This window comes from Aphis gossypii, chromosome 1 (genome assembly GCF_020184175.1).
Source record: "Aphis gossypii isolate Hap1 chromosome 1, ASM2018417v2, whole genome shotgun sequence".
NCBI lineage: Eukaryota > Metazoa > Arthropoda > Insecta > Hemiptera > Aphididae > Aphis > Aphis gossypii.
The window spans coordinates 31,244,814-31,271,935 of record NC_065530.1 but is presented as its reverse complement, the minus strand read 5'-3'; the positions used below and the strand labels follow the sequence as shown (position 1 = coordinate 31,271,935).

The 27,122-nt window shown below is 26.1% G+C and overlaps 3 protein-coding genes and 1 pseudogene across 7 annotated transcripts in view; all 4 read left to right on the top strand.

Annotated features, from left to right (window-relative positions):
* The window catches only part of LOC114128810 (ribosomal protein S6 kinase beta-2-like), an 89,395-nt gene extending 86,641 nt beyond the window's left edge, over positions 1-2,754 (top strand). For 2 of the 4 annotated variants that reach the window (XM_050198168.1, XM_050198170.1), the window contains 3 exons: positions 212-472; positions 539-924; positions 989-2,754. In XM_050198168.1, coding sequence (XP_050054125.1) covers positions 212-472; positions 539-916 — 639 coding nt within the window. In that variant the 3' untranslated portion in view covers positions 917-924; positions 989-2,754. The remainder of the gene's footprint in view (positions 1-211; positions 473-538; positions 925-988) is intronic. The other 2 variants (XM_050198169.1, XM_050198172.1) reach the window with 1 other exon arrangement.
* Positions 2,755-7,374: 4,620 nt separating this feature from the next.
* On the top strand, positions 7,375-19,475 carry LOC126549335 (ribosomal protein S6 kinase beta-2-like). 2 transcript variants are annotated; one of them, XM_050198175.1, is made up of 12 exons: positions 7,375-7,645; positions 15,042-15,260; positions 15,380-15,423; positions 15,689-15,920; positions 16,009-16,142; positions 16,741-16,803; positions 17,463-17,591; positions 17,670-17,760; positions 17,833-17,958; positions 18,187-18,318; positions 18,383-18,496; positions 18,717-19,475. In XM_050198175.1, the coding sequence occupies exons 1-12, from the start codon at positions 7,466-7,468 to the stop codon at positions 19,080-19,082; spliced, it is 1,830 nt and encodes a 609-aa protein (XP_050054132.1). In that variant the 5' UTR covers positions 7,375-7,465; the 3' UTR covers positions 19,083-19,475. The 2 variants fall into 2 exon arrangements, with proteins under 2 accessions (XP_050054132.1, XP_050054131.1); XM_050198174.1 differs by lacking the exon at positions 7,375-7,645 and adding an exon at positions 14,324-14,586.
* LOC126549067 (ribosomal protein S6 kinase beta-1-like) lies at positions 8,186-11,491 on the top strand (annotated as a pseudogene).
* Positions 19,476-24,466: 4,991 nt separating the features above from the next.
* LOC126555933 (uncharacterized) lies at positions 24,467-26,987 on the top strand. Its single transcript, XM_050211065.1, has 5 exons — positions 24,467-24,943; positions 25,170-25,346; positions 25,432-25,548; positions 26,093-26,270; positions 26,682-26,987. The coding sequence occupies exons 1-5, from the start codon at positions 24,801-24,803 to the stop codon at positions 26,826-26,828; spliced, it is 762 nt and encodes a 253-aa protein (XP_050067022.1). The 5' UTR covers positions 24,467-24,800; the 3' UTR covers positions 26,829-26,987.
* Positions 26,988-27,122: the final 135 nt, after the last annotated feature.

Here is a 27,122-nt window from a genome sequence, read left to right as displayed (position 1 = left end):
ATTTACTGTCTTGCCTTGTTTACAATTATTGTGATATTGCTATTATTAATTGTAGTATAATATATTTTATAATTTACTATAACCTTTATCTGTGTAGATTTTTATAAAGTTAAAAATTAAGTAATTAAATTTTTAAAATATATTTTTCATCCAATCATTGCTTGTTTTAATTATTTAAGGCTTAATTTAATATTATTATTTATTTTTTCAGGGTTTTACATATATAGCTCCATCATTATTAGACACTCTTGGTACGAGTTCAAGTCGAGACCATGCATTAAATACAAATCAAAATTATAAAGCAGAAGAAATGGAAAAACCAATGGATGACGATGATGTTTTCCATAAAAATGTAATGCCAAAAAAACAAAAACTCGAAACGAGAATACATAAATCAACACCCACACCTATGTCTCAAACTGTAATGTGTGACTCTAAAAGATCTACTGAACAATTTCAAAGAGGGGTACTTGTAATGTTTAACAAGTCACATTTTAACAGAAAATATATGTTATTAACTTTTTTTTTTTATAATCAGAATGTTCCACGAAATCTTAATCCATTCAGTGATTTTGAACCAATCGCATCAACATGTGCCCAGCTTTCTGCTACTAGAATTGATGAAGAAATGGAAACTGATAAGTCATCATCACCATCACCTTATCCAAATGTATCAAGATCTAATCCAGTTCCAGTTTATCAACCCCGAATTGTGCAAGCTAGCACCACAAATCACAGGGAAATAGATCAATCAAGGTTGTTTGATGCATGTGCTCGACCATTCAATAATCATTCTGCTAGGAAACCATATAGACCTCATGTGTTGACAACTGTCAACAGTAATAATTTCCTGAATCAGAACCAAGATGAGATGATGGAAGTTGCTTCCACATCTAGTATACCGGCTCAAATTTAATTAATTAGGTAAATGAAAACTATTTTAAATTTTATTTTCACTATTTATTAGCATTGAACATTTTTGTTCTAGGGTAATCAATGTGTTTAGAAGAGACCTGTTTCCAAACCAATCATAGTTACCTTGTTGGTTATAATGCTATTTTCTGGTAGATCTTGGCTACTTTTTACTTGTGGCCTTAAGGATCAGCTAATTTTATAAAGTTTTTTATGCTAATTTTGCTTGATTTAAAGTGATAATTTTTACAAATTTTATAGTAATTAAGGTTATTAACAATAGTAGTTAAAAATGTTATCATTTTCAAAATTGAAGGAAATGTTTTAACTTTATAATTAAGTTATACTACAATATTTAAATTGAATGTTCATGTTTTGTTTTCCAATAAGTTTTTGAAATTTTTTAATTTCTAATATAATATATATTTTGTGAATTAAGTGGAAATTATTATTAGCCAAGGTTTATCTGATCTTAGATAACATTCAATTAAAAAATGTGTGGTTGGGGTGATATTATTTTGATTTTTTTTTTGGCAGACAAGGAAATAGTTCTCTTTTTAAATATTAATTGACCATTTTATTTTCTACTGTAATAGAAATATATTCTGTTTATTTGGTTTAATTATCTTATTATGTTAAGGTTATCGTTATTTAGTTAAATTATTGATCGAGTGTTCTATTTTAGTTATTATTTTTATTTAAACAGATTTATTTGTCGATTACAATGTAAATTGTGAAAATTAGATAATTGTATAAAATCAAATAATTATTTAGTAATATTTTGTCTAAAATAATTTTCAAACAGAAAACACTTTTAGAATAACATTTTGAACTTAATATGGAAGCTTGGTATTGATAGAAATTTACTGTACGGACCCTCCTACAGTTATGTCTTGAATAGACTTTAAATATGAACATTTTATTTTATTATTCTAATTATGTACTAATAGTATATACTGTTATAGTCATGCAATATTACGTTTATATATATATTTTTATAATCTAATCAAACACATAATAAATGAATTACAAACATGTTTGTACTAATATGAAATGTTAGGTAGCTTCTTTTATGGTCTAAAATATTTTTTTTCTATTTCACTGTGTTCAGGCGTTAATATTATTTTAGTGGACTAAATTCTTATATAATTATTAATTAAAATTTTGAAATTGAGAAGTGTTTTAGAAAAATCGCAAACAATTAATGAATTCAATTTTGTAGTTTCATTTACTGTAAATAAAGTTATAATCTGTAGGGAAGGGGGGAAGGTTAAAAGATAATCTTGACAACAATAATTAATATTTTGTTTTAAAGGTAGTAACTATAAATATCTCATAGTTATAATACTTTTCAATTTTGTGATTTTTCAAACTTCATATTTTTTATTAATGTTAATGTTTTTACCAAACTATACATTGTGAATGTACGAATGTGAAAATTATGTATAAACAATAATACAGCATTATAAACCATATACTTAAAAGTTGTTTAATTTCCGTGTACAGATATTTTAATGAATTTTGAAACGAAACTACTGTGTTCATTGTAGAAAATCATATATTATTAATAAAATATCTTTATGATTACTTTAAAAGGCTGTACTGTAGCCTATTATCATATTCCAGTAAAATGGTGTTAATCTAATGTATAATTATTGATAATAAATGATTGTTTTTATTACAAAAGTTATTTCAATGAATTAGACATGATTTTTTTTTTTTTTTTTTACCATTATATAACTATTGTCACTTAATATTAAGAGAAAATCAAACGCCAATGATAAAAAGTTGCATTATTTACTATGTTAATTTGTTACAGAATTATAATTATATTAATTAATATATTGTGTTGGTTACTTTTTACTCATATAATTTATAATCCAAAACATTTACCTCAAGTCCTGACTAAAAACACTGAGGAACATGATTAACAAGAATGCACACCAAGTGTACAATTGTAGAAGTGTTGCATAGTATTTCCAAATAGAAAGACATTGATTAAAAGTGTCTGGGCTCTTATGAAAAATGTATATTTAGCTGTTTCCTGAATAACACAACATATTGCATTGATTATGCACTATTTAATGAAGTGTCATGTAAGGCAAATGCACCAGATTCATAGCTACTAACTATCTACTAAGATTATAGTCACATTATAATTACATAGTCTATAGCAGAGATGGGCAACTCAAAGTATCTAGCGGGCCACTTTTAAGTACTTTAAAATCTAGCGGGCCGCAGAGCATAGGAGAAAGCAAAAAAAAAAGTCCTTCAAATTTACTAACATTTATTTTTTATCTTTATTTATTTATATTTACAATTATTATTTATTGTGATATTTGAGGATGAGGTTTTTCAATAGACAATTTAGTAAAATCCACTTGTATATCTGTAGTTGAAAATGATATGAAGTAATTTGAAAATGTAGCGCGGGCCATATAAAAAAGATACGCGGGCCGCATGCGGCCCGCGGCCCGCCAGTTGCCCATCCCTGGTCTATAGCAAACTGTAGTTATGAAGTTTTAAAAACTCTGTAGTACATTATTATTAAAACAAAGTAAAATTTGAATACCTAACTAAAAATCATAAACGTAGTATTTACTAAGAATATTATAAATTTAAATTGAATCATTCAAAACAATGTTTCCCAATTTTTTTTACTCTAAGCTCATTAAGGTTAAAATGTCTAAAAAACGAAACATATCTACGTGTTCTTATAGTAACTATCTTCATGTAATTTATGTTGAAAAGGGAACATAGTAAGTAGGGTTGGGAAAAACTTCAAAAATATCCTTTAAAAAATGCAAAAATGCAAAAAAATTCACTACACAAATGCATTTAAATTATATTTATTATATCTTAAAAATTGGAAAAAAAATTATATTTAATTATTTTTTTTTATAAGGTATTGTTGATATAGTATTTGTATTGTTACATGTTTAGTTCAAGAAGTACTAATTGATTACCTACTGATTAGGTATTAATTTAGTAATACCTACTTATTGAGGTCTAGTTATAATATGATAAAATTATTATCGATGATAACTTGTCGTGCTACTATATAATTTATTGTTCGTGGTGTCGGCAGTTTCAGCAAGTTGCCAGCAAAATCTCATATTAATCGCAACAATTTTCGTTATTATAAGAACAAATTGTTAAAAATGCTATAAAAAGTAAAAACTAAAAAAATGCATTAAAATCGTCAAAAAAATGCATTAAATGTTAATTTTATCAAAAATTTCAACAAAATAAAAAATAAAAATTACTTTAAAATAATCAGCATCATCCAAAACACATTTTATATTTACGGGTCATCGTTTCAAAACATCAGAAAAAAGACGCCCCTGCATCAAAATCCAAGCACTAATAATAAGTAATAATAAGTTACACAAAATAAGTTTTAAATAAAAGTAAAATTTGAATTTTGACGTATATGACATATGTATATAATTATTTATTCGAAATTCGCGGCGAATAACATATTTCTGTAACAATCTGAAAATGTCAAAATATTTGACATGTTCCCCAACAAAAGTGGTACAAATACCTCCATCAAACTGTCAAATATAACAGTAAAATATTTGGAGACGATACCTAGGTATGCGTGATAAAAATTCAGGACTTGCTTTTATAGTACCTAATCGCCCACGACCAACCTCAGAATGTGTAGGTATATACAATCGACGATGAATAAATTATTATTAAGGACGTCTATGAGATGTGACAACGGCTCGGTGCTTTGAACGGTCCTGAAAAGTTTGAAGTATAGATCACTGCAGGGTTCTAATCACGACATATTAACTTAATCTCGAGACTCAAGTAGATAAGATAGGTTAAAACGCATCTAATAATAATAACCAACAAAAAAGTAGTATAGTAGCCAAACCCGCACTGATTGGCTGTATGATGCAAAAACCCATAACATGCCATGCCCAACGTTGTTGTTTAATAATAATTATTATTGTTATTCATTTAACGACGTTATTATATTATTATATAATGTATTTCTCGAATGTAAGAATAATGATATTAATGTGAAAAAAATTTTTTTTATCTATACGTATAGGATGAGAATTTATAAACACCTTAAATTATAATTATTTCACGTAAGTATAAGCAGGAGTCCACAGAGGGAGGGGGTCTGATGGACTTTAAGTACAAGGGCATGGATATTTTAAGGGCCCGTGGGCCGTTGAAATTTATTTGTAATTTTAGAAATTTTTGTAAAAATACTTATATTATATAAAATAATAGTGTAAAATAACAATTTATGAAATATATTTAATATTTATAAAAAATTATGGTCATTGATTAATGATAGTTGATTTGATATTTAACCATTGATTACGCTGAGCTCAAAACCCGCAAAATAACATTTTAACTTGATAGTTATATTATATATGTATAAGTAGTATAATATATACACTTTATATAAAAAATATAAATTAAATTAACTTCTTTTTTTCTTTTTTAATTTAGAATATTATAAAATATATTGTATAAAATTTAATATAATATAATATATAAAATATTGTAATACAAAAAAAATAAAACAGACATAATTAATGTTGAAATGCTTATGAGTCATGATTTTTTTATAATTTACTAGCTTAGAATATTGAATTTGAATTGGTATAATTAAAAAAATTTAATATTATTCCAAAAACTGTTATAAAGATGGTAAAATACATTTTTGAAAGTTTTATAAAGGCCCGGGCAAAAATTTAGTACAGGGGCTAGAAATTGTATGAAAGGAGCTATGGATAAAAGTTATTGGAGGTACCTACACTTATAGAATTATATAATCGAAATAACTATGGGACCTAGAAACAGCGCCACAAATTGCAAATAACTATTCGCGGGGGTGAAGAACGAGGGTAACAGCTAGTACTATATAATAACTATGATAAATAGGTACTATGATATAGGTCTAACGCACAAGCATTCTAACAATAAATCGTAAAAGCATGTAGGTATTAACTAAACCTCAGTCGAAAATACATTTGGTCTATAAATGATAAAGGAAGGAATCACAATTCATAAATTGGGAAATGGGTTAACACCTATTATAAATACGTATTATATTATATCGATAATATCATAAAGGCTGTGTACCGTAAAAACGATGATTATTATACTTCTCAAAAACTAAACAAAGTTGGATTCGGTAAGTTTAAATTTATAAATATAACCATAAATATATTATGTATACATTTAATCACGGTAGATTATAATATAATCATTTAATTATATAAATATCAACACCACCTTTAATTAAAAAAAAACAATAATACTTATCCGTAAAAACCATCAAAATTATAAATTAATATAAAAACTGAAAATTTTTTTTTACACATTGTATAATATTGTACACACGTAAGTATAATATATTACGATGTTTATCTCACTTAAAACGATTCATAATTGATTAAAGTGAAATTAGGTATCTGAAATATTCGATATATATACACACAACAAAAACCCTACGTGAATTAGGCGTAAAAAGAGCTAAGTAAAAAAAAATATTACATCTTTAAGTACTATAAGATGTGATAACCAATTTTTATCATCAATGCAAAATAATAATAATAATAATAATAATAATAAAGAATTATTATCTATGGCAACGACAACGCTAGAAACGGCTGCCGTGATTCTGAATCTAATATAAATTTCCATTAAAAAAATCGCACTATTTCATTTATAACTATATTTGTAAACGTACGATTTTGATTATTTTCACAAAAGAACGTTATACACAATATTTCTGATGTTTTGGAGTTTACTAGGAGTTAATTGATGTGTTAAGAAATTAGTTATTTCCTATACAGATTTGTCTGTATTTTATACGGTTAAAATATGGAAAAATCCTGCTTCCATATACTATACCTACATATAAGTACCTATGTGCAGTTATTTTATTATTTTTTTTTTTTTTACTTAGCTCACACCAAGACCGTGGCGGTGGGCTGAGTGTATATATTCGTATGACAGAGTAGAACAATAAATTTAGGAATGTAAATAGGTATTAACAGACACAAATTATACTACATGGAATGACATAAATTAAAAAAAAAGCTTAGTACGACAAATTGTACCTAACTATTAAAGCAGGGGTATGTTTGAAACTATAAAGATTATGGAATATTGGATTACATTTGGTTACACAATTGTGTGTAAATTTCTTATCAATAAAATCATTTTGATGGGTACTGGGGTGCTGGGGTGGCATTAATGTTTGAAATTCTGAACTTCCCTTTAAGTTACAAAACAAGTCTTTGTGGTTAAATATACTTGTGAAATTTTGGTGAAAAAATTTACGAGAGGTACTTGAGAGACGGAGCTAATAATATAAGGATAATAAATGAAAAACACATTTTAACAAATAAAATACTATCTGGCTGAAAAGAAAAATAATAGTTACATTACATGAAAGAAACCAATAGCAACTCGTGTTATTCGGGGATTCAATTAATAAATTTATGATACAAACAGTTCGTAATCAACATTACATTGAAAACGTCGTGTGTAACTTAATTAAACGCCGTTTAAAATGCATATTTTCGAAAATCATAATTTTGTAAAATCATTTTTTTTTCCAAATTCATTAAAAAAATGCATGATTTGCAAAAAAATCAAATTGTTCAAATCGATTTACAAATGTGTACAATGCAAAAAGACGTGTCACAGGAAATGTCTAAGAAAGTCTTTAAAAAGTGAACAGGAATTAAAGGTACAACCGTTACCAATATAATTATATTTCTTCTAATGATTAAAATAAATGCACGATGGCCGGGCATAAAGGAAAATAAAAATAAAACAATTGTTATGAGAAAACTAAAAAAATACTATTCCTGTTTGAATAATGACTAATGACGTATTCAATTGTATTCATAAGCTTTATGAAAAAATTAACATTTTTTTTATATATATATATATATATATATAATTCACATCAATGCAGAGCATAATAATCTTCAAGACATAGTATGATGTTATAAGAAAAAAATACGTACAAATCGAATTATTTAGTCATTCTATTCCTTTTTGCCCATGCGCCGTTCAACGTATAAGCATAGTTGAATGTACTAATATTTATAATAAAAATAATCAAAGCCAGTATCCAGCCTGTTCATTTTCTATTGAGTGTCTTAGAGTTTGCACACATAAAGTTATACATATTATTGTTTAGAATGGTCCAGACGACAAGACACAGATTGATTCAAGTACAAATCAAACGAATAAAAACGATGAAATGGAAATTCTACAGTTGACGAAGATATCGTACATGAAAAAGAAATGCCGAAAACACAAACAACACATACAACAGAAGACGTTGAAAAATCTATGGAAAACGATGATATATTGCGAAAAAACATAATAATAAATAAACAAAAATCTGAAACTGAAGTAACTAAATACCTAAAATATTTAATTATTTATCCTAAATTCTTAGTTATATATATTTTATATCTACAACCTAAGTTTCTATTTTATTTTAAAATCTTTAATAACATTATTGTTTTTAGGTATGCTATGCTCAAGATCCAAACATTTATGAATATGATGAAAAGTATGATATTTTTTTCCTATGTTTTATTTAATATACCTATATGATTGGCCATACAGTCTGGGGGAACGGGGTCATTTATCATTAGGTATTATTCTTAATAATATTAAATATTTTTTTCTATTTGTGTCGGACATATTCTGACAGAAATAAATGTGGAAATTCTTATAAGCCTATGGTTTTAATATTTTATTGTTAAAGATATTTTTTATATTTTTATAACAGTTTAAAACTTATATTAAAAATATAATTGAATAATATTGTTCTAGTGACATAGAAACATTAAAGTCTACAAATGAAAAATTATCACCGGATTCCTTTGAAATGATGAAAGTTTTGGGAAGAGGAGGCTACGGCAAGGTGTTTCAAGTAAGAAAAAAGACGGGTAAAGATGCCAATAGAGTGTTCGCGATGAAAGTGATGATTAAGACCAGGATATTCGAAAATCCTAAAGAAATGGATCATACGAAATCGGAAGAAACATCCTTGAAGTTGTTAAGGTTCAAGCTCAATTTTGTTTTTACAATATTTTTATAGCTTTACAGAACACTCAATACTCTTACTCTATATATTTTAATATTTTTAGCATCCATTTATAGTCAGTTTGTTCTATGCATTTCAAACAAATGAAAAACTTTATCTTGTAATGGAATATTTAAGTGGCGGAGAACTTTTTATGCAATTAGAAAGAGAAGGAATATTTTTGGAAGAAACAGCATGGTATTTCACATTTACTTCTATTTCAGTTGTTTATTATATTATTAAAATTTATGTAGTTATGACTGTGGAACCTCCTACAACAAAGTAATACAGACTAGTTAGCAATTACTAGGTATTTAATTTAATAAGAAGATTTATTTTATGATATATTTAATTATGTTGACTTTGATTCATTTTCACAAATATTACAAACTCCATTGATGTGATATTGTACTTTGTTGAGCGGTGGTGTACCATTAACATATAATACTTTCAAAACCACATTAGTAATATCTTGTGATATATGTTCAAAAATTATAATGATTAATGAAAAAGTATACAAAACAAATTTCTATTTTACTTGTTTTATAAGGATTATAGGTTAAAAATGAATTAAAATATTAAGTGTTAATTATTATTATTTTTTTTATACTACATTTTAATTTTTAGACAATAAAATACTTTTATTTTTTATTCTAAATTTAACATAATTATGTCTTGCAATTTTTTAAGGCTACACAGTCAGTTAACTACTAATTTAATTCAATTAAAAGTTGATTTATGTTGAGCCATATATTTTTCTTATCATGTATTGACTCTAGTACAATTTTAATATTACAGCTTTTATGTGGCAGAAATTATTATTGCAATTCAGCATTTACACAGTCAAGGGATAATTTACAGGTATTACTTTGTCCAGTAACGTATCATTTAATATTTTTAAGTACCTATATGTATTTATAACATTTATCCATTATATTATTGATTGTTTTCAAGTTTTTAAAGAATTGAAAAATAAAAATATTTTACATTTATCCACTTGAATCTAAAAGCCACAGTTTTTTGAAGTTTAATGCTATTAATAGCATTTGGAGAATTATATTTATTTTTTTCGAAAATGTAATAAAAAATGATTATTTAAAGACTTAATGATTAACCACGTTTTTTGATTTCGTTATAAAATACACTACCTCACAAATCCTTTAAAATATTTTCCTAATAAATAAAAAAAAGTAACAAATTAGAATTTAAATATTTACCAAAATGAAATAAAGGTGGAAAAAGTTGGTATTTTGTATAATCTACAAGTTTATTATGTTTTTAAAATATATCTAATTATACAGTTCTTCTCGAGGTTTTTCTTGTCTTGTATAAATTAAATAAACTAATTGTAATATATATTACATTATTTTTTTATTTATATATGTCCTAAATATTTAATAAGCAGAGCTCGGTGGTAATTAATAAATATAATTTTTTTTCTAATATACTTAATACTTAAAAATATTATTTTATTCTAAAATTTTTTAAATGTATAAACTATGTATGATTTTATTTGTGTATTTAGAGATTTAAAACCAGAAAACATATTGTTAGACCAAGACGGTCATTTAAAACTGACAGATTTGGGTTTATGTAAAGAAAATATTCATGGAGATAGTGTTACACATACATTTTGCGGCACAATTTCATATATGTAAGACATCCCAAACATATATCAATTTTAATGATAATCTATTTAAAAAAAAAAAAAACATTAATTTATGATATCAGGGCACCGGAAATCTTGACTAGGAGTGGTCATGGGAACCGGCCGATTGGTGGTCACTCGGAGCTGTCATGTTTGACATGATAACTGGCACTGTAAATAATATTGTTAGACTTAGTTATGAATATTACAATTTTAATTTGTTTATATTTATGTTTACCTTCAAGCCACCATTTAGAGCTGACAGTATGGATGGTGCAGAGGACACTGTGGCTAATATTCTTACCAGAGACCTGGAGATACCATTATATATATCGATGGAAGCCAGTGATCTCCTAAGCAAATTACTTGAAGTAAGTAAAAAATAAACTTGTTTCAATTTGATTCTTTACATGTTTAATAATACAAACTTTATTATAAATGTTAAACATATGTATACAAATAAAACTATTAGATGGGAATTTTAAGATATAATTATCTTATAGATAGTATTAAAATATTTTATAATACATTGTTTTTCGTTAATAATAAATTATGTAAATTAATTGTAATTAAGTTAATATTATTTTTCAAATTGATAGAGACAAGTTAGCTCTAGATTAGGATCGGGCTTAAATGAAGCCGAAGAGATCAAAAATCATTGTTTTTTTCAACAAATTGACTGGAAAGAGATAACAAACCGTACCTGCGAACCTCCATATATACCCATATTAGTAAGCTCACTGTAATGTTCACTATTTAATACAATCGTGTATTTATTCAGATATTATGCTTAGAGTGGCGCAGACGACACAACGACAGGTTCGATCACCTCCAGTTGATACACCTGTAGAGATTCATTCATGCCTCGTGATAACGATGATGATTTATGAAAGTATAGACTTTAATTTTTGTGTAATATTTACTGTCTTGCCTTGTTATTATTGTGATATTGCTGTAATGATTAATATATTTATAATTTACTAAAACCTTTTTCTGTGTAGATTTTTATGAAATTAAAATTAAAGTAATTAAATTTTTTAAATATATTATTGTTCATCCAATCATTGCTTATTTTAATTATTTAAGAAATAATTTAATATTGCTATTTATTTTTTCAGGGTTTTACATACATAGCTCCATCGTTAATAGACAATCTTAGTGTGAGTCCAACTCGAGACCATACATTTAATATAAATCAAGAAATGGAAACTCATTATTTATCATCTCCATCACTCGACCGTAATGTAACAAGATCCAATTCCGTACCGGTTTATCAACCCCGAATAGTGCAAGCTAACCACAGGGGGATAGACCATTCAAAATTGTTTGATGCATGTCCTCAATCATTCAACAACAATTCTACAAATAGACCTCATGTGTCGACAACAGTCAACGGTAGTAATATACTGAATCAGAACCAAAATGAGATGATGGAAGTGGCTTCCACGTCTAGTATTCCCCCTCAAATTGAATTGATTCAGTGAATGGAGACTGTTTTAAATTTTATTTTCACTAATTAATTATTGGTATTGAACATATTTGTGTTGGAGTACCTAATCAATATGTTAAGAAGAGACCTTTTGGAAACCAAATCAAAATTGTGGAAAAAGTTTATCTTTATAATTTAGTTATACTACGATATTTAAATTGAATGTTTACATTTTGTTTTTCAAGTTTTTGAATTTTTTTATATGTTATATTTTATAAGCCCGTTGGCTTTTTTCTATGAACTCCATGCTAAAACATTATAACTTTATGATTGATTAATTCAAATTTTTTTTTTATGTAATTAATTTGTTTATTTTTGCCATAATATTTTATTTCTGATTGTTATTTTTGATTGTTTATTTTAGTATATTAATAGGAAAAAAAAATGATAAAAGTTTTAACTTTATAATCAAGTTGTATTTTTGTTTAAATTGAATGTTTATGTTTTGTTTTTTAATATGTTTTTGAATTTTTTATATGTTATATTTTATAAGCCAATTGGCTTTTTTCCATGAATTCCATTCTAAAACATTGAAACTGTTGTAAATATATTATACATTTAACTAGTTTATACCCATTGATATAAAATAAAATAAAATTAATATATTTTGTGAATCAAGTGTAAATTTTTATTGGCCAAGGTTTATCTGATCTTAAAAGATAGATAACATTCAATTAAAAGATGTGTAGTTGGAGTGATATTAGCTGGAATTACATTTGGTCTATAAATGATAAAGGAAGGAATCACAACTCATAAATTGGGAAATGGGTTAACACCTATTATAAATACGTATTATATTATATCGATAATATCATAAAGGCTGTGTACCGTAAAAACGATGATTATTATACTTCTCAAAAACTAAACAAAGTTGGATTCGGTAAGTTTAAATTATAAATATAACCATAAATATATTATGTATACATTTAATCACGGTAGATTATAATATAATCATTTAATTATAAATATCAACACCACCTTTAATTAAAAAAAAACAATAATACTTATCCGTAAAAACCATCAAAATTATAAATTAATATAAAAACTGAAAATTTTTTTTTACACATTGTATAATATTGTACACACGTAAGTATAATATATTACGATGTTTATCTCACTTAAAACGATTCATAATTGATTAAAGTGAAATTAGGTATCTGAAATATTCGATATATATACACAACAACAAAAACCCTACGTGAATTAGGCGTAAAAAGAGCTAAGTAAAAAAAATATTACATCTTTAAGTACTATAAGATGTGATAACCAATTTTTATCATCAATGCAAAATAATAATAATAATAATAATAATAAATAATTATGATCTATGGCAACGACAACGCTAGAAACGGCTGCCGTGATTCTGAATCTAATATAAATTTCCATTAAAAAAATCGCACTATTTCATTTATAACTATATTTGTAAACGTACGATTTTGATTATTTTCACAAAAGAACGTTATACACAATATTTCTGATGTTTTGGAGTTTACTAGGAGTTAATTGATGTGTTAAGAAGAAATTAGTTATTTCCTATACAGATTTGTCTGTATTTTATACGGTTAAAATATGGAAAAATCCTGCTTCCATATACTATACCTACATATAAGTACCTATGTGCAGTTATTTTATTATTTTTTTTTTTTTTACTTAGCTCACACCAAGACCGTGGCGGTGGGCTGAGTGTATATATTCGTATGACAGAGTAGAACAATAAATTTAGGAATGTAAATAGGTATTAACAGACACAAATTATACTACATGGAATGACATAAATTAAAAAAAAAAGCTTAGTACGACAAATTGTACCTAACTATTAAAGCAGGGGTATGTTTGAAACTATAAAGATTATGGAATATTGGATTACATTTGGTTACACAATTGTGTGTAAATTTCTTATCAATAAAATCATTTTGATGGGTACTGGGGTGCTGGGGTGGCATTAATGTTTGAAATTCTGAACTTCCCTTTAAGTTACAAAACAAGTCTTTGTGGTTAAATATACTTGTGAAATTTTGGTGAAAAAATTTACGAGAGGTACTTGAGAGACGGAGCTAATAATATAAGGATAATAAATGAAAATACACATTTTAACAAATAAAATACTATCTGGCTGAAAAGAAAAATAATAGTTACATTACATGAAAGAAACCAATAGCAACTCGTGTTATTCGGGGATTCAATTAATAAATTTATGATACAAACAGTTCGTAATCAACATTACATTGAAAACGTCGTGTGTAACTTAATTAAACGCCGTTTAAAATGCATATTTTCGAAAATCATAATTTTGTAAAATCATTTTTTTTTCCAAATTCATTAAAAAAATGCATGATTTGCAAAAAAATCAAATTGTTCAAATCGATTTACAAATGTGTACAATGCAAAAAGACGTGTCACAGGAAATGTCTAAGAAAGTCTTTAAAAAGTGAACAGGAATTAAAGGTACAACCGTTACCAATATAATTATATTTCTTCTAATAATTAAAATAAATGCACGATGGCCGGGCATAAAGGAAAATAAAAATAAAACAATTGTTATGAGAAAACTAAAAAAATACTATTCCTGTTTGAATAATGACTAATGACGTATTCAATTGTATTCATAAGCTTTATGAAAAAATTAACATTTTTTTTATATATATATATATATATAATTCACATCAATGCAGAGCATAATAATCTTCAAGACATAGTATGATGTTATAAGAAAAAAATACGTACAAATCGAATTATTTAGTCATTCTATTCCTTTTTGCCCATGCGCCGTTCAACGTATAAGCATAGTTGAATGTACTAATATTTATAATAAAAATAATCAAAGCCAGTATCCAGCCTGTTCATTTTCTATTGAGTGTCTTAGAGTTTGCACACATAAAGTTATACATATTATTGTTTAGAATGGTCCAGACGACAAGACACAGATTGATTCAAGTACAAATCAAACGAATAAAACCGATGAAATGGAAATTCTTACAGTTGACGAAGATATCGTACATGAAAAAGAAATGCCGAAAACACAAACAACACATACAACAGAAGACGTTGAAAAATCTATGGAAAACGATGATATATTGCGAAAAAACATAATAATAAATAAACAAAAATCTGAAACTGAAGTAACTAAATACCTAAAATATTTAATTATTTATCCTAAATTCTTAGTTATATATATTTTATATCTACAACCTAAGTTTCTATTTTATTTTAAAATCTTTAATAACATTATTGTTTTTAGGTATGCTATGCTCAAGATCCAAACATTTATGAATATGATGAAAAGTATGATATTTTTTTCCTATGTTTTATTTAATATACCTATATGATTGGCCATACAGTCTGGGGGAACGGGGTCATTTATCATTAGGTATTATTCTTAATAATATTAAATATTTTTTCTATTTGTGTCGGACATATTCTGACAGAAATAAATGTGGAAATTCTTATAAGCCTATGGTTTTAATATTTTATTGTTAAAGATATTTTTTATATTTTTATAACAGTTTAAAACTTATATTAAAAATATAATTGAATAATATTGTTCTAGTGACATAGAAACATTAAAGTCTACAAATGAAAAATTATCACCGGATTCCTTTGAAATGATGAAAGTTTTGGGAAGAGGAGGCTACGGCAAGGTGTTTCAAGTAAGAAAAAAGACGGGTAAAGATGCCAATAGAGTGTTCGCGATGAAAGTGATGATTAAGACCAGGATATTCGAAAATCCTAAAGAAATGGATCATACGAAATCGGAAAGAAACATCCTTGAAGTTGTTAAGGTTCAAGCTCAATTTTGTTTTTACAATATTTTTATAGCTTTACAGAACACTCAATACTCTTACTCTATATATATTTTAATATTTTTAGCATCCATTTATAGTCAGTTTGTTCTATGCATTTCAAACAAATGAAAAACTTTATCTTGTAATGGAATATTTAAGTGGCGGAGAACTTTTTATGCAATTAGAAAGAGAAGGAATATTTTTGGAAGAAACAGCATGGTATTTCACATTTACTTCTATTTCAGTTGTTTATTATTATTAAAATATTTATGTAGTTATGACTGTGGAACCTCCTACAACAAAGTAATACAGACTAGTTAGCAATTACTAGGTATTTAATTTAATAAGAAGATTTATTTTATGATATATTTAATTATGTTGACTTTGATTCATTTTCACAAATATTACAAACTCCATTGATGTGATATGTACTTTGTTGAGCGGTGGTGTACCATTAACATATAATACTTTCAAAACCACATTAAATCTTGTGATATATGTTCAAAAATTATAATGATTAATGAAAAAGTATACAAAACAAATTTCTATTTTACTTTGTTTTATAAGGATTATAGGTTAAAAATGAATTAAAATATTAAGTGTTAATTATTATTATTTTTTTTATACTACATTTTAATTTTTAGACAATAAAATACTTTTATTTTTTATTCTAAATTTAACATAATAATATGTCTTGCAATTTTTTAAGGCTACACAGTCAGTTAACTACTAATTTAATTCAATTAAAAGTTGATTTATGTTGAGCCATATATTTTTCTTATCATGTATTGACTCTAGTACAATTTTAATATTACAGCTTTTATGTGGCAGAAATTATTATTGCAATTCAGCATTTACACAGTCAAGGGATAATTTACAGGTATTACTTTGTCCAGTAACGTATCATTTAATATTTTTAAGTACCTATATGTATTTATAACATTTATCCATTATATTATTGATTGTTTTCAAGTTTTTAAAGAATTGAAAAATAAAAATATTTTACATTTATCCACTTGAATCTAAAAGCCACAGTTTTTTGAAGTTTAATGCTATTAATAGCATTTGGAGAATTATATTTATTTTTTTCGAAAATGTAATAAAAAATGATTATTTAAAGACTTAATGATTAACCACGTTTTTTGATTTCGTTATAAAATACACTACCTCACAAATCCTTTAAAATATTTTCCTAATAAATAAAAAGTAACAAATTAGAATTTAAATATTTACCAAAATGAAATAAAGGTGGAAAAAGTTGGTATTTTGTATAATCTACAAGTTTATTATGTTTTTAAAATATATCTAATTATACAGTTCTTCTCGAGGTTTTTCTTGTCTTGTATAAATTAAATAAACTAATTGTAATATTATATTACATTATTTTTTTATTTATATATGTCCTAAATATTTAATAAGCAGAGCTCGGTGGTAATTAATAAATATAATTTTTTTTCTAATATACTTAATACTTAAAAATATTATTTTATTCTAAAATTTTTTAAATGTATAAACTATGGATTTTATTTGTGTATTTAGAGATTTAAAACCAGAAAACATATTGTTAGACCAAGACGGTCATTTAAAACTGACAGATTTGGGTTTATGTAAAGAAAATATTCATGGAGATAGTGTTACACATACATTTTGCGGCACAATTTCATATATGTAAGACATCCCAAACATATATCAATTTTAATGATAATCTATTTAAAAAAAAAAAAAAACATTAATTTATGATATCAGGGCACCGGAAATCTTGACTAGGAGTGGTCATGGGAAACCGGCCGATTGGTGGTCACTCGGAGCTGTCATGTTTGACATGATAACTGGCACTGTAAATAATATTGTTAGACTTAGTTATGAATATTACAATTTTAATTTGTTTATATTTATGTTTACCTTCAAGCCACCATTTAGAGCTGACAGTATGGATGGTGCAGAGGACACTGTGGCTAATATTCTTACCAGAGACCTGGAGATACCATTATATATATCGATGGAAGCCAGTGATCTCCTAAGCAAATTACTTGAAGTAAGTAAAAAATAAACTTGTTTCAATTTGATTCTTTACATGTTTAATAATACAAACTTTATTATAAATGTTAAACATATGTATACAAATAAAACTATTAGATGGGAATTTTAAGATATAATTATCTTATAGATAGTATTAAAATATTTTATAATACATTGTTTTTCGTTAATAATAAATTATGTAAATTAATTGTAATTAAGTTAATATTATTTTTCAAATTGATAGAGACAAGTTAGCTCTAGATTAGGATCGGGCTTAAATGAAGCCGAAGAGATCAAAAATCATTGTTTTTTTCAACAAATTGACTGGAAAGAGATAACAAACCGTACCTGCGAACCTCCATATATACCCATATTAGTAAGCTCACTGTAATGTTCACTATTTAATACAATCGTGTATTTATTCAGATATTATTGCTTAGAGTGGCGCAGACGACACAACGCAATTCGATTCCAGGTTTACTGATCAGCCTCCAGTTGATACACCTGTAGATGATTCATTCATGCCTCGTGATAATGACGAATTTAAATTTGATGTAAATATTTACTGTCTTGCCTTGTTTACATTTATTGTGATATTGCTGTAATTGATTGTAGCATAATATATTTTATAATTTACTAAAACCTTTTTCTGTGTAGATTTTTATGAAATTAAAATTAAAGTAATTAAATTTTTTAAATATATTATTGTTCATCCAATCATTGCTTATTTTAATTATTTAAGAAATAATTTAATATTGCTATTTATTTTTTCAGGGTTTTACATACATAGCTCCATCGTTAATAGACAATCTTAGTGTGAGTCCAACTCGAGACCATACATTTAATATAAATCAAGAAATGGAAACTCATTATTTATCATCTCCATCACTCGACCGTAATGTAACAAGATCCAATTCCGTACCGGTTTATCAACCCCGAATAGTGCAAGCTAACCACAGGGGGATAGACCATTCAAAATTGTTTGATGCATGTCCTCAATCATTCAACAACAATTCTACAAATAGACCTCATGTGTCGACAACAGTCAACGGTAGTAATATACTGAATCAGAACCAAAATGAGATGATGGAAGTGGCTTCCACGTCTAGTATTCCCCCTCAAATTGAATTGATTCAGTGAATGGAGACTGTTTTAAATTTTATTTTCACTAATTAATTTATTGGTATTGAACATATTTGTGTTGGAGTACCTAATCAATATGTTAAGAAGAGACCTTTTGGAAACCAAATCAAAATTGTGGAAAAAGTTTATCTTTATAATTTAGTTATACTACGATATTTAAATTGAATGTTTACATTTTGTTTTTCAAGTTTTTGAATTTTTTTATATGTTATATTTTATAAGCCCGTTGGCTTTTTTCTATGAACTCCATGCTAAAACATTATAACTTTATGATTGATTAATTCAAATTTTTTTTTTATGTAATTAATTTGTTTATTTTTGCCATAATATTTTATTTCTGATTGTTATTTTTGATTGTTTATTTTAGTATATTAATAGGAAAAAAAAATGATAAAAGTTTTAACTTTATAATCAAGTTGTATTTTTGTTTAAATTGAATGTTTATGTTTTGTTTTTTAAATATGTTTTTGAATTTTTTATATGTTATATTTTATAAGCCAATTGGCTTTTTTCCATGAATTCCATTCTAAAACATTGAAACTGTTGTAAATATATTATACATTTAACTAGTTTATACCCATTGATATAAAATAAAATAAAATTAATATATTTTGTGAATCAAGTGTAAATTTTTATTGGCCAAGGTTTATCTGATCTTAAAAGATAGATAACATTCAATTAAAAGATGTGTAGTTGGAGTGATATTAGCTGGAATTACATTTGGTCTATAAATGATAAAGGAAGGAATCACAACTCATAAATTGGGAAATGGGTTAACACCTATTATAAATACGTATTATATTATATCGATAATATCATAAAGGCTGTGTACCGTAAAAACGATGATTATTATACTTCTCAAAAACTAAACAAAGTTGGATTCGGTAAGTTTAAATTTATAAATATAACCATAAATATATTATGTATACATTTAATCACGGTAGATTATAATATAATCATTTAATTATATAAATATCAACACCACCTTTAATTAAAAAAAACAATAATACTTATCCGTAAAAACCATCAAAATTATAAATTAATATAAAAACTGAAAATTTTTTTTTACACATTGTATAATATTGTACACACGTAAGTATAATATATTACGATGTTTATCTCACTTAAAACGATTCATAATTGATTAAAGTGAAATTAGGTATCTGAAATATTCGATATATATACACACAACAAAAACCCTACGTGAATTAGGCGTAAAAAGAGCTAAGTAAAAAAAAATATTACATCTTTAAGTACTATAAGATGTGATAACCAATTTTTATCATCAATGCAAAATAATAATAATAATAATAATAATAATAAATAATTATGATCTATGGCAACGACAACGCTAGAAACGGCTGCCGTGATTCTGAATCTAATATAAATTTCCATTAAAAAAATCGCACTATTTCATTTATAACTATATTTGTAAACGTACGATTTTGATTATTTTCACAAAAGAACGTTATACACAATATTTCTGATGTTTTGGAGTTTACTAGGAGTTAATTGATGTGTTAAGAAATTAGTTATTTCCTATACAGATTTGTCTGTATTTTATACGGTTAAAATATGGAAAAATCCTGCTTCCATATACTATACCTACATATAAGTACCTATGTGCAGTTATTTTATTTTTTTTTTTTTTTTTACTTAGCTCACACCAAGACCGTGGCGGTGGGCTGAGTGTATATTATTCGTATGACAGAGTAGAACAATAAATTTAGGAATGTAAATAGGTATTAACAGACACAAATTATACTACATGGAATGACATAAATTAAAAAAAAAGCTTAGTACGACAAATTGTACCTAACTATTAAAGCAGGGGTATGTTTGAAACTATAAAGATTATGGAATATTGGATTACATTTGGTTACACAATTGTGTGTAAATTTCTTATCAATAAAATCATTTTGATGGGTACTGGGGTGCTGGGGTGGCATTAATGTTTGAAATTCTGAACTTCCCTTTAAGTTACAAAACAAGTCTTTGTGGTTAAATATACTTGTGAAATTTTGGTGAAAAAATTTACGAGAGGTACTTGAGAGACGGAGCTAATAATATAAGGATAATAAATGAAAATACACATTTTAACAAATAAAATACTATCTGGCTGAAAAGAAAAATAATAGTTACATTACATGAAAGAAACCAATAGCAACTCGTGTTATTCGGGGATTCAATTAATAAATTTATGATACAAACAGTTCGTAATCAACATTACATTGAAAACGTCGTGTGTAACTTCATTAAACGCCGTTTAAAATGCATATTTTCGAAAATCATAATTTTGTAAAATCATTTTTTTTTCCAAATTCATTAAAAAAATGCATGATTTGCAAAAAAATCAAATTGTTCAAATCGATTTACAAATGTGTACAATGCAAAAAGACGTGTCACAGGAAATGTCTAAGAAAGTCTTTAAAAAGTGAACAGGAATTAAAGGTACAACCGTTACCAATATAATTATATTTCTTCTAATGATTAAAATAAATGCACGATGGCCGGGCATAAAGGAAAATAAAAATAAAACAATTGTTATGAGAAAACTAAAAAAATACTATTCCTGTTTGAATAATGACTAATGACGTACTCAATTGTATTCATAAGCTTTATGAAAAAATAAACATAACATTTTTTTTTTATATATAATATATAAAATTAGATAAATTAAATATTATCTGGCTGATATAAAAAAAAAATAATAGTTACTTTACAACTTTACATGAATGAAACCATTAGCAATTCGTGTTATTCAGGGTTTCAATAAATATATATTAATAATAAAACAGTTTGTATTCAAAATTACATTAGAAAAGTGTTGTATTGTATCTGTATTTTAACGGCGATTAATATGCATTTCGAAAATCATAATTTCGTCAAGTCACTTTTTTTTCCACATTTTTCAAAAAATGCATGATTCGCATGCAACAATTTTAAACTCTTCAAATCAGTTTATAAGTGTGTTCAGTGTAAAAAAAACCTATCATTATAAATGTTTGGAGAAGTCTTTGCAAACGGATCAGAAAAGTGAACAGGCATTACAAGTACACCCTGATAATATATAATTTCACTGTAATATTTAAATATTGAATGTAAACACACAAAATTGTTACTGATGAATGTATATTTTTGTATGATATATTCATATGCGTAATGCGTAATGTGTTAACAATTTTCATAAAACTATTATATAGTCTACTCGCATTATGATAATTATAAATCTATTTAATTATTAAAATTTGAATAAGATACATCAAAACAATTAAATTAAAATATAAAATGCATATTATAGTGCCGTATTAACCCATAAGATAATTAAGTACTGTTAAGTTATTCAAAATCTTTGAAGATAAATATAGGTACTGAAAAGTTTATATTATGTCCGTACCTAATTAAATTTTCTTCGTAAAAAAATGCAACCTACACTAGAAATACTAGTGTGAAAAGTTACACAGGTTTAATGTAGGTAGGTACCTAATATATTGATGTACAACTTACCTACTTTATTTGTATAATATAAAATATGTATGAAACGCATTATTATACAGTATGTATTAAATTATATATTAGTGTTTATTAAATAAGTTGTAAGTACCTAACTATATGGACGCGATTACAGCCACTGCTGCCTAACCAAAAATAACAATGTAACTCTGTTGTGCATGTATTTTGTGACTAATAATAGGTAATAATATTCTTAATAGAAATTACAAAACTTTTTTCAAAAAACATGAAATTGGTCCTTTTTGGGCAACCAACATTTTTTTATCGACATTTCAAAAAAAAAAAAAAATACTCAGAAAAATCGAAAAAAAGCCAAAATATTTTAATTTATATAGACAACACTAATATAAACATTTGGTGAAAATTTATATTATTTACTGTGATACGTTTTTAGTTACAATCATATAAAAAGTCGATTATTTTTTGAAACTGTTGGAAAATTCTTTCTTTTAACCTGTATAATGTAGCAAGGATATTATTCTATGCACTATGATATCGGAAACTATCCCCGACGTTTAAAATTGAAGCATTGATACAGACAGCGTTTTTGTATGCTGACACAAAAAAAAAACCACACCTACATCATTGTAAAATCAATAAATTCATCACTTCGTTCAGAATCATTAATACAGAAGCTATTCAATATATATATATATTTTTTAAGTTTCTATTATCTACATATACTTGGTATCTCAGCTAGAATAATGTACAATAAATGGCTAAAAACGTCTGTTTACGCTAATTGATAAGAAAAAAATGTTAAGCCCCCCACGGATGTGACAAAATATATATATTTATAATAACATAAATTTAATGTTCTGGCCTAACAGTTAAAATTGTGTTTGGCAATATTTATTGGCTGAATGAGCGGTTGTCGGGTTATTATTATTATTATTATTATTATTATATCATTCGTGCATAACAACGGCCACCTACTTATTAATGTATTCTAAACTTTTGTATCAGTCAGTATTGTTATTACTGTTTAGATTTGAATGATCAGAAATTCTCAATATTAAAGTTCAAATTCTATTTAATATCCATTGAATAGATATGGGAACTTTGCAGGTCGATACCAGAATCAAATACATGATGTACAGGTAAATTGATTTTATTGAAAAAACCTACGAACACATTCATTGGCTTACATAACATTTAGGTAAAACAATAAAATGTCGACAAAGATTTTTTAACTATTAGCTTTTAATATTTAAATCAAATTTAAAATTTAATATCATAATTTTTTCATCTGACTATCGAAGACATAAAATAAGTGAAATGGGTCTCGAGGCATATCTGGTTCCTTAATTTGTTCTAGAATGATAAGTTTTAATGAAGGGAACTACATTTTTAAGAATATCAATTATAATTTTACAATTAGTTATGTATTAGTCTTAAAAAAACTATCTACAGTAAATACTATTTTATTTTCTTTGCTGTCAGAAGTGATAATTTCACTTATTTACATAACCAATTGTTCGTTTTAAATAAAATAGTTTGAATAGCTTTACTTTGAAATTGAGTACTTAATACTTATATATTATATATTAGTCTAAAATGACATTAATTTCGTAAAAATAATATATTCTTGGGTACTGGAAAGTTTTAGTATTTAATATTTTTAATATTATATTCATAGATAAATACTATATATATTTAATATTTTTTGTATGTTTAATAACACTATTTATTATGGCTGATGTTACAAGATATAATGTATAATGGCTATTATCATGGTTATTTTTTATTAATTATGTTGAATTTAAATAATGATAAATAATCATGCATATAAATTGCACAATTGTACAGTAATTTAGTTTGTCTTATTATTAAATATTCTTTAATCTTGTAATCCTCCTCCCACGGGACCCACCTTGTCGTGGTGGAGGAGCTTGCGGGCCTTTAATTAGGTCTTACCAAGCGGTCCCACCTCGGTACTGACCTTAAGTGGTTGGTATCGGAGCTTCCTCTGGCCTTGGCTGGCTGGAGGTGGCAGGTCGGAGGCAACCTACTCGCGATGAGCAAATGCCCTAAGGGAAGGAAAACCCTGAAAAAAAACCCCTCAACTCCCAACTCGTCAAGGGGGTCACTTGGCACGGAGGTAGTTACGTGTCAACGAGGATCCTGCAGATACCTGGCGCCCTCTGCAGTACACAGCCTTCCCCGTGGTACGCTGCTCTGCCACGGGGTGACCACCCCTTCATGCCCACTCGTGGGAACTATATGGAAACTAAAAAGCAACCAGGACCACCAACTGGCCAATTGGTGGACGGGAGCCAACCCGTTAAATTGGACGGCCTGGCAGACGCCGTAAAGTCTGCGACGAAGGATCGAATTTCTAATCGGTAATTTTTAAAATAAAACTAAAATTAGTCCTTTTTTTATTCAATAATATTTTATATTAAAATTCACGTTAATGTTTTGTAAGATAATTAAACAACTTAGACTCTCTAGAAAAAAACATAACATAATGCACATTTCAATGACACTACTGACGAATTGCAGTATTTTTTTAAAACTTATATTGCTTGTAATAAAAGTTAAGAAATCTGTTTGTTAATTCCAATATAGTCCTCAACCTGCTCAATCGTCTATCAACAATCAGACCAATTTCGTAAACAAGCCGAATTATTCATCTCACGCCGGTAAAATGGTCAAAGTGTTGTATGGACGCGACTACAGCCACTATTGCCTAACCAGAAATAATAATGTTACACTGTTATGCACGTACTTCGTGACTAATAAAAGGTACATATTTTTATACCTTAGGAATACATCACTGATTACATCAATTTTGAAGTTTTAAATTTGACATATTATTATGCGTTTATAGGGATCATAGATGCCCTAATAGATTCAAACCAAATCAAAATGAAATCTCTAATAATGACTTCTATTCAGATAAACGTAAATTATGTAATACGCCTATTAAAAATGAACAGATTAAAATGTAAGTAATATGTATATGTATTAGTTTCTTTAAAACATTCATTAAGTCAGCATTAAGAATTTTGAAAATATGTTAAAATTATTGCATCGTAATATATAAAATAATACTTTTTTCAAACAAAAGTGTTCAATTCAACATATTTACGTATTAACTATTAGTATAAGTACATAGACCAAGGATGGAAAACCTTTTGAACACTACGTGCCAAAAGTTTTTTTCTTTTTGTCATTGAGTGTCATTTTGGAAAATATAATATAATTTACATTAAATAAGTCATATTATGATCAAAATATTTTTATCTATTACACATTAATTTTTCGCGTGCCACCTAGGGAACGCGTGCCATGGATTTATTATTCTATTCCTGAAGCATAATATAGACAAAAATTATTGTTTACTCTTTGCTATTAATTACTTATTACAAATAAATATGCTAATAATCAAAAATGTATAAATTCTCACTGATTATATTAAATTATTATACATATTGTACTATTATATAATTATAAATTTATTAATACAGGTTTTTTTTTTTTTGTTACAGACAATCATATGACAAAAGCTCAAATAAAATTAATGCGGTTCTTGAAGGTCTAGGTTTTGTGTGTAATAATGATAAAATATATACAGATCGTGCATCACAAATACACTGTTATAATGTTAATAAACAATATAATACCGGATACGGCACAAAAACTCATACTTCATCTGCAAAGTCAAAAGTAAATATAATTTTACTTATTTAATAAAATATTTAAGTGACTAGAAAGAACATAATTTCAGGTTACATCGCAAATTTCAAATTAATTATGAATAAAATATTTAGATTAGTGATAGAAGAATTAAGAGTAATAGGTGTCAAATACTTTTTAACTAAATAAAAGTAATTTAAATTAGAAAAAAAATTAATAGTATAAGACAAAATTAATATTTTAAAATTTGAGTCATTTAGTTATGCAGCGTGATTATGTTAATACTAAATTTATAAATTTATAGTTATAAGATGTAATGTTTTATATAATAAACCATAATGCAATAGTATCTCATCAATATTATTATATCTGTAACATTTATTTTTAAATTTAATATTTTTTAACTAACAATAATTTTAAACATTATTTGTTATATTTTAGATTCCAGTTCTTCAAAAACCATATGAATCTTATAAACGAAAAGAAAATAGTCAAAAGTCCATATTACTCTCTGAACCCTTTCAACAAAAGAATTACTACCACAAAAATTATGTAAGCAACATATTTAAAATTACAAAAAAATTATAGTTTTAAAAAATTTGCTTTCCCTATTGCCCTCTATTTGCTCTTGTAAAATGAAAAAATTCAATTAATTGACAACTAAATTTTTACAATTTTGTGGATAAATTGAGAACAATTTTTACTTTGTTTTTTTAGTTTTATTTTTTTTTAAAAATTCGTAATTTTTAAAATATAGGTAATAATAAGTTTATTGTTCATTTTTGTTTATATTCTGTACTGAATTGATGTGTATAATAACATTACACTATATAATAAAATTAATTATGGGGAAAAAAATGTGTATACGCATAATTATAATTA

Bases quoted from the DNA above. Each gene is read 5' to 3' on its own strand.
- LOC126549335 (XM_050198175.1), top strand. From the start codon at position 7,466: ATGCATATTTTCGAAAATCATAATTTTGTAAAATCATTTTTTTTTCCA. The intron at 17,761-17,832 runs GTAAATAATATT...TTTACCTTCAAG, and splicing joins TTGACATGATAACTGGCACT to CCACCATTTAGAGCTGACAG. The intron at 18,319-18,382 runs GTAAGCTCACTG...ATTATTGCTTAG, and splicing joins CTCCATATATACCCATATTA to AGTGGCGCAGACGACACAAC.
- LOC126555933 (XM_050211065.1), top strand. From the start codon at position 24,801: ATGCCCACTCGTGGGAACTATATGGAAACTAAAAAGCAACCAGGACCA. The intron at 25,549-26,092 runs GTAAGTAATATG...TTTTTGTTACAG, and splicing joins AAAAATGAACAGATTAAAAT to ACAATCATATGACAAAAGCT. The intron at 26,271-26,681 runs GTAAATATAATT...GTTATATTTTAG, and splicing joins CTTCATCTGCAAAGTCAAAA to ATTCCAGTTCTTCAAAAACC.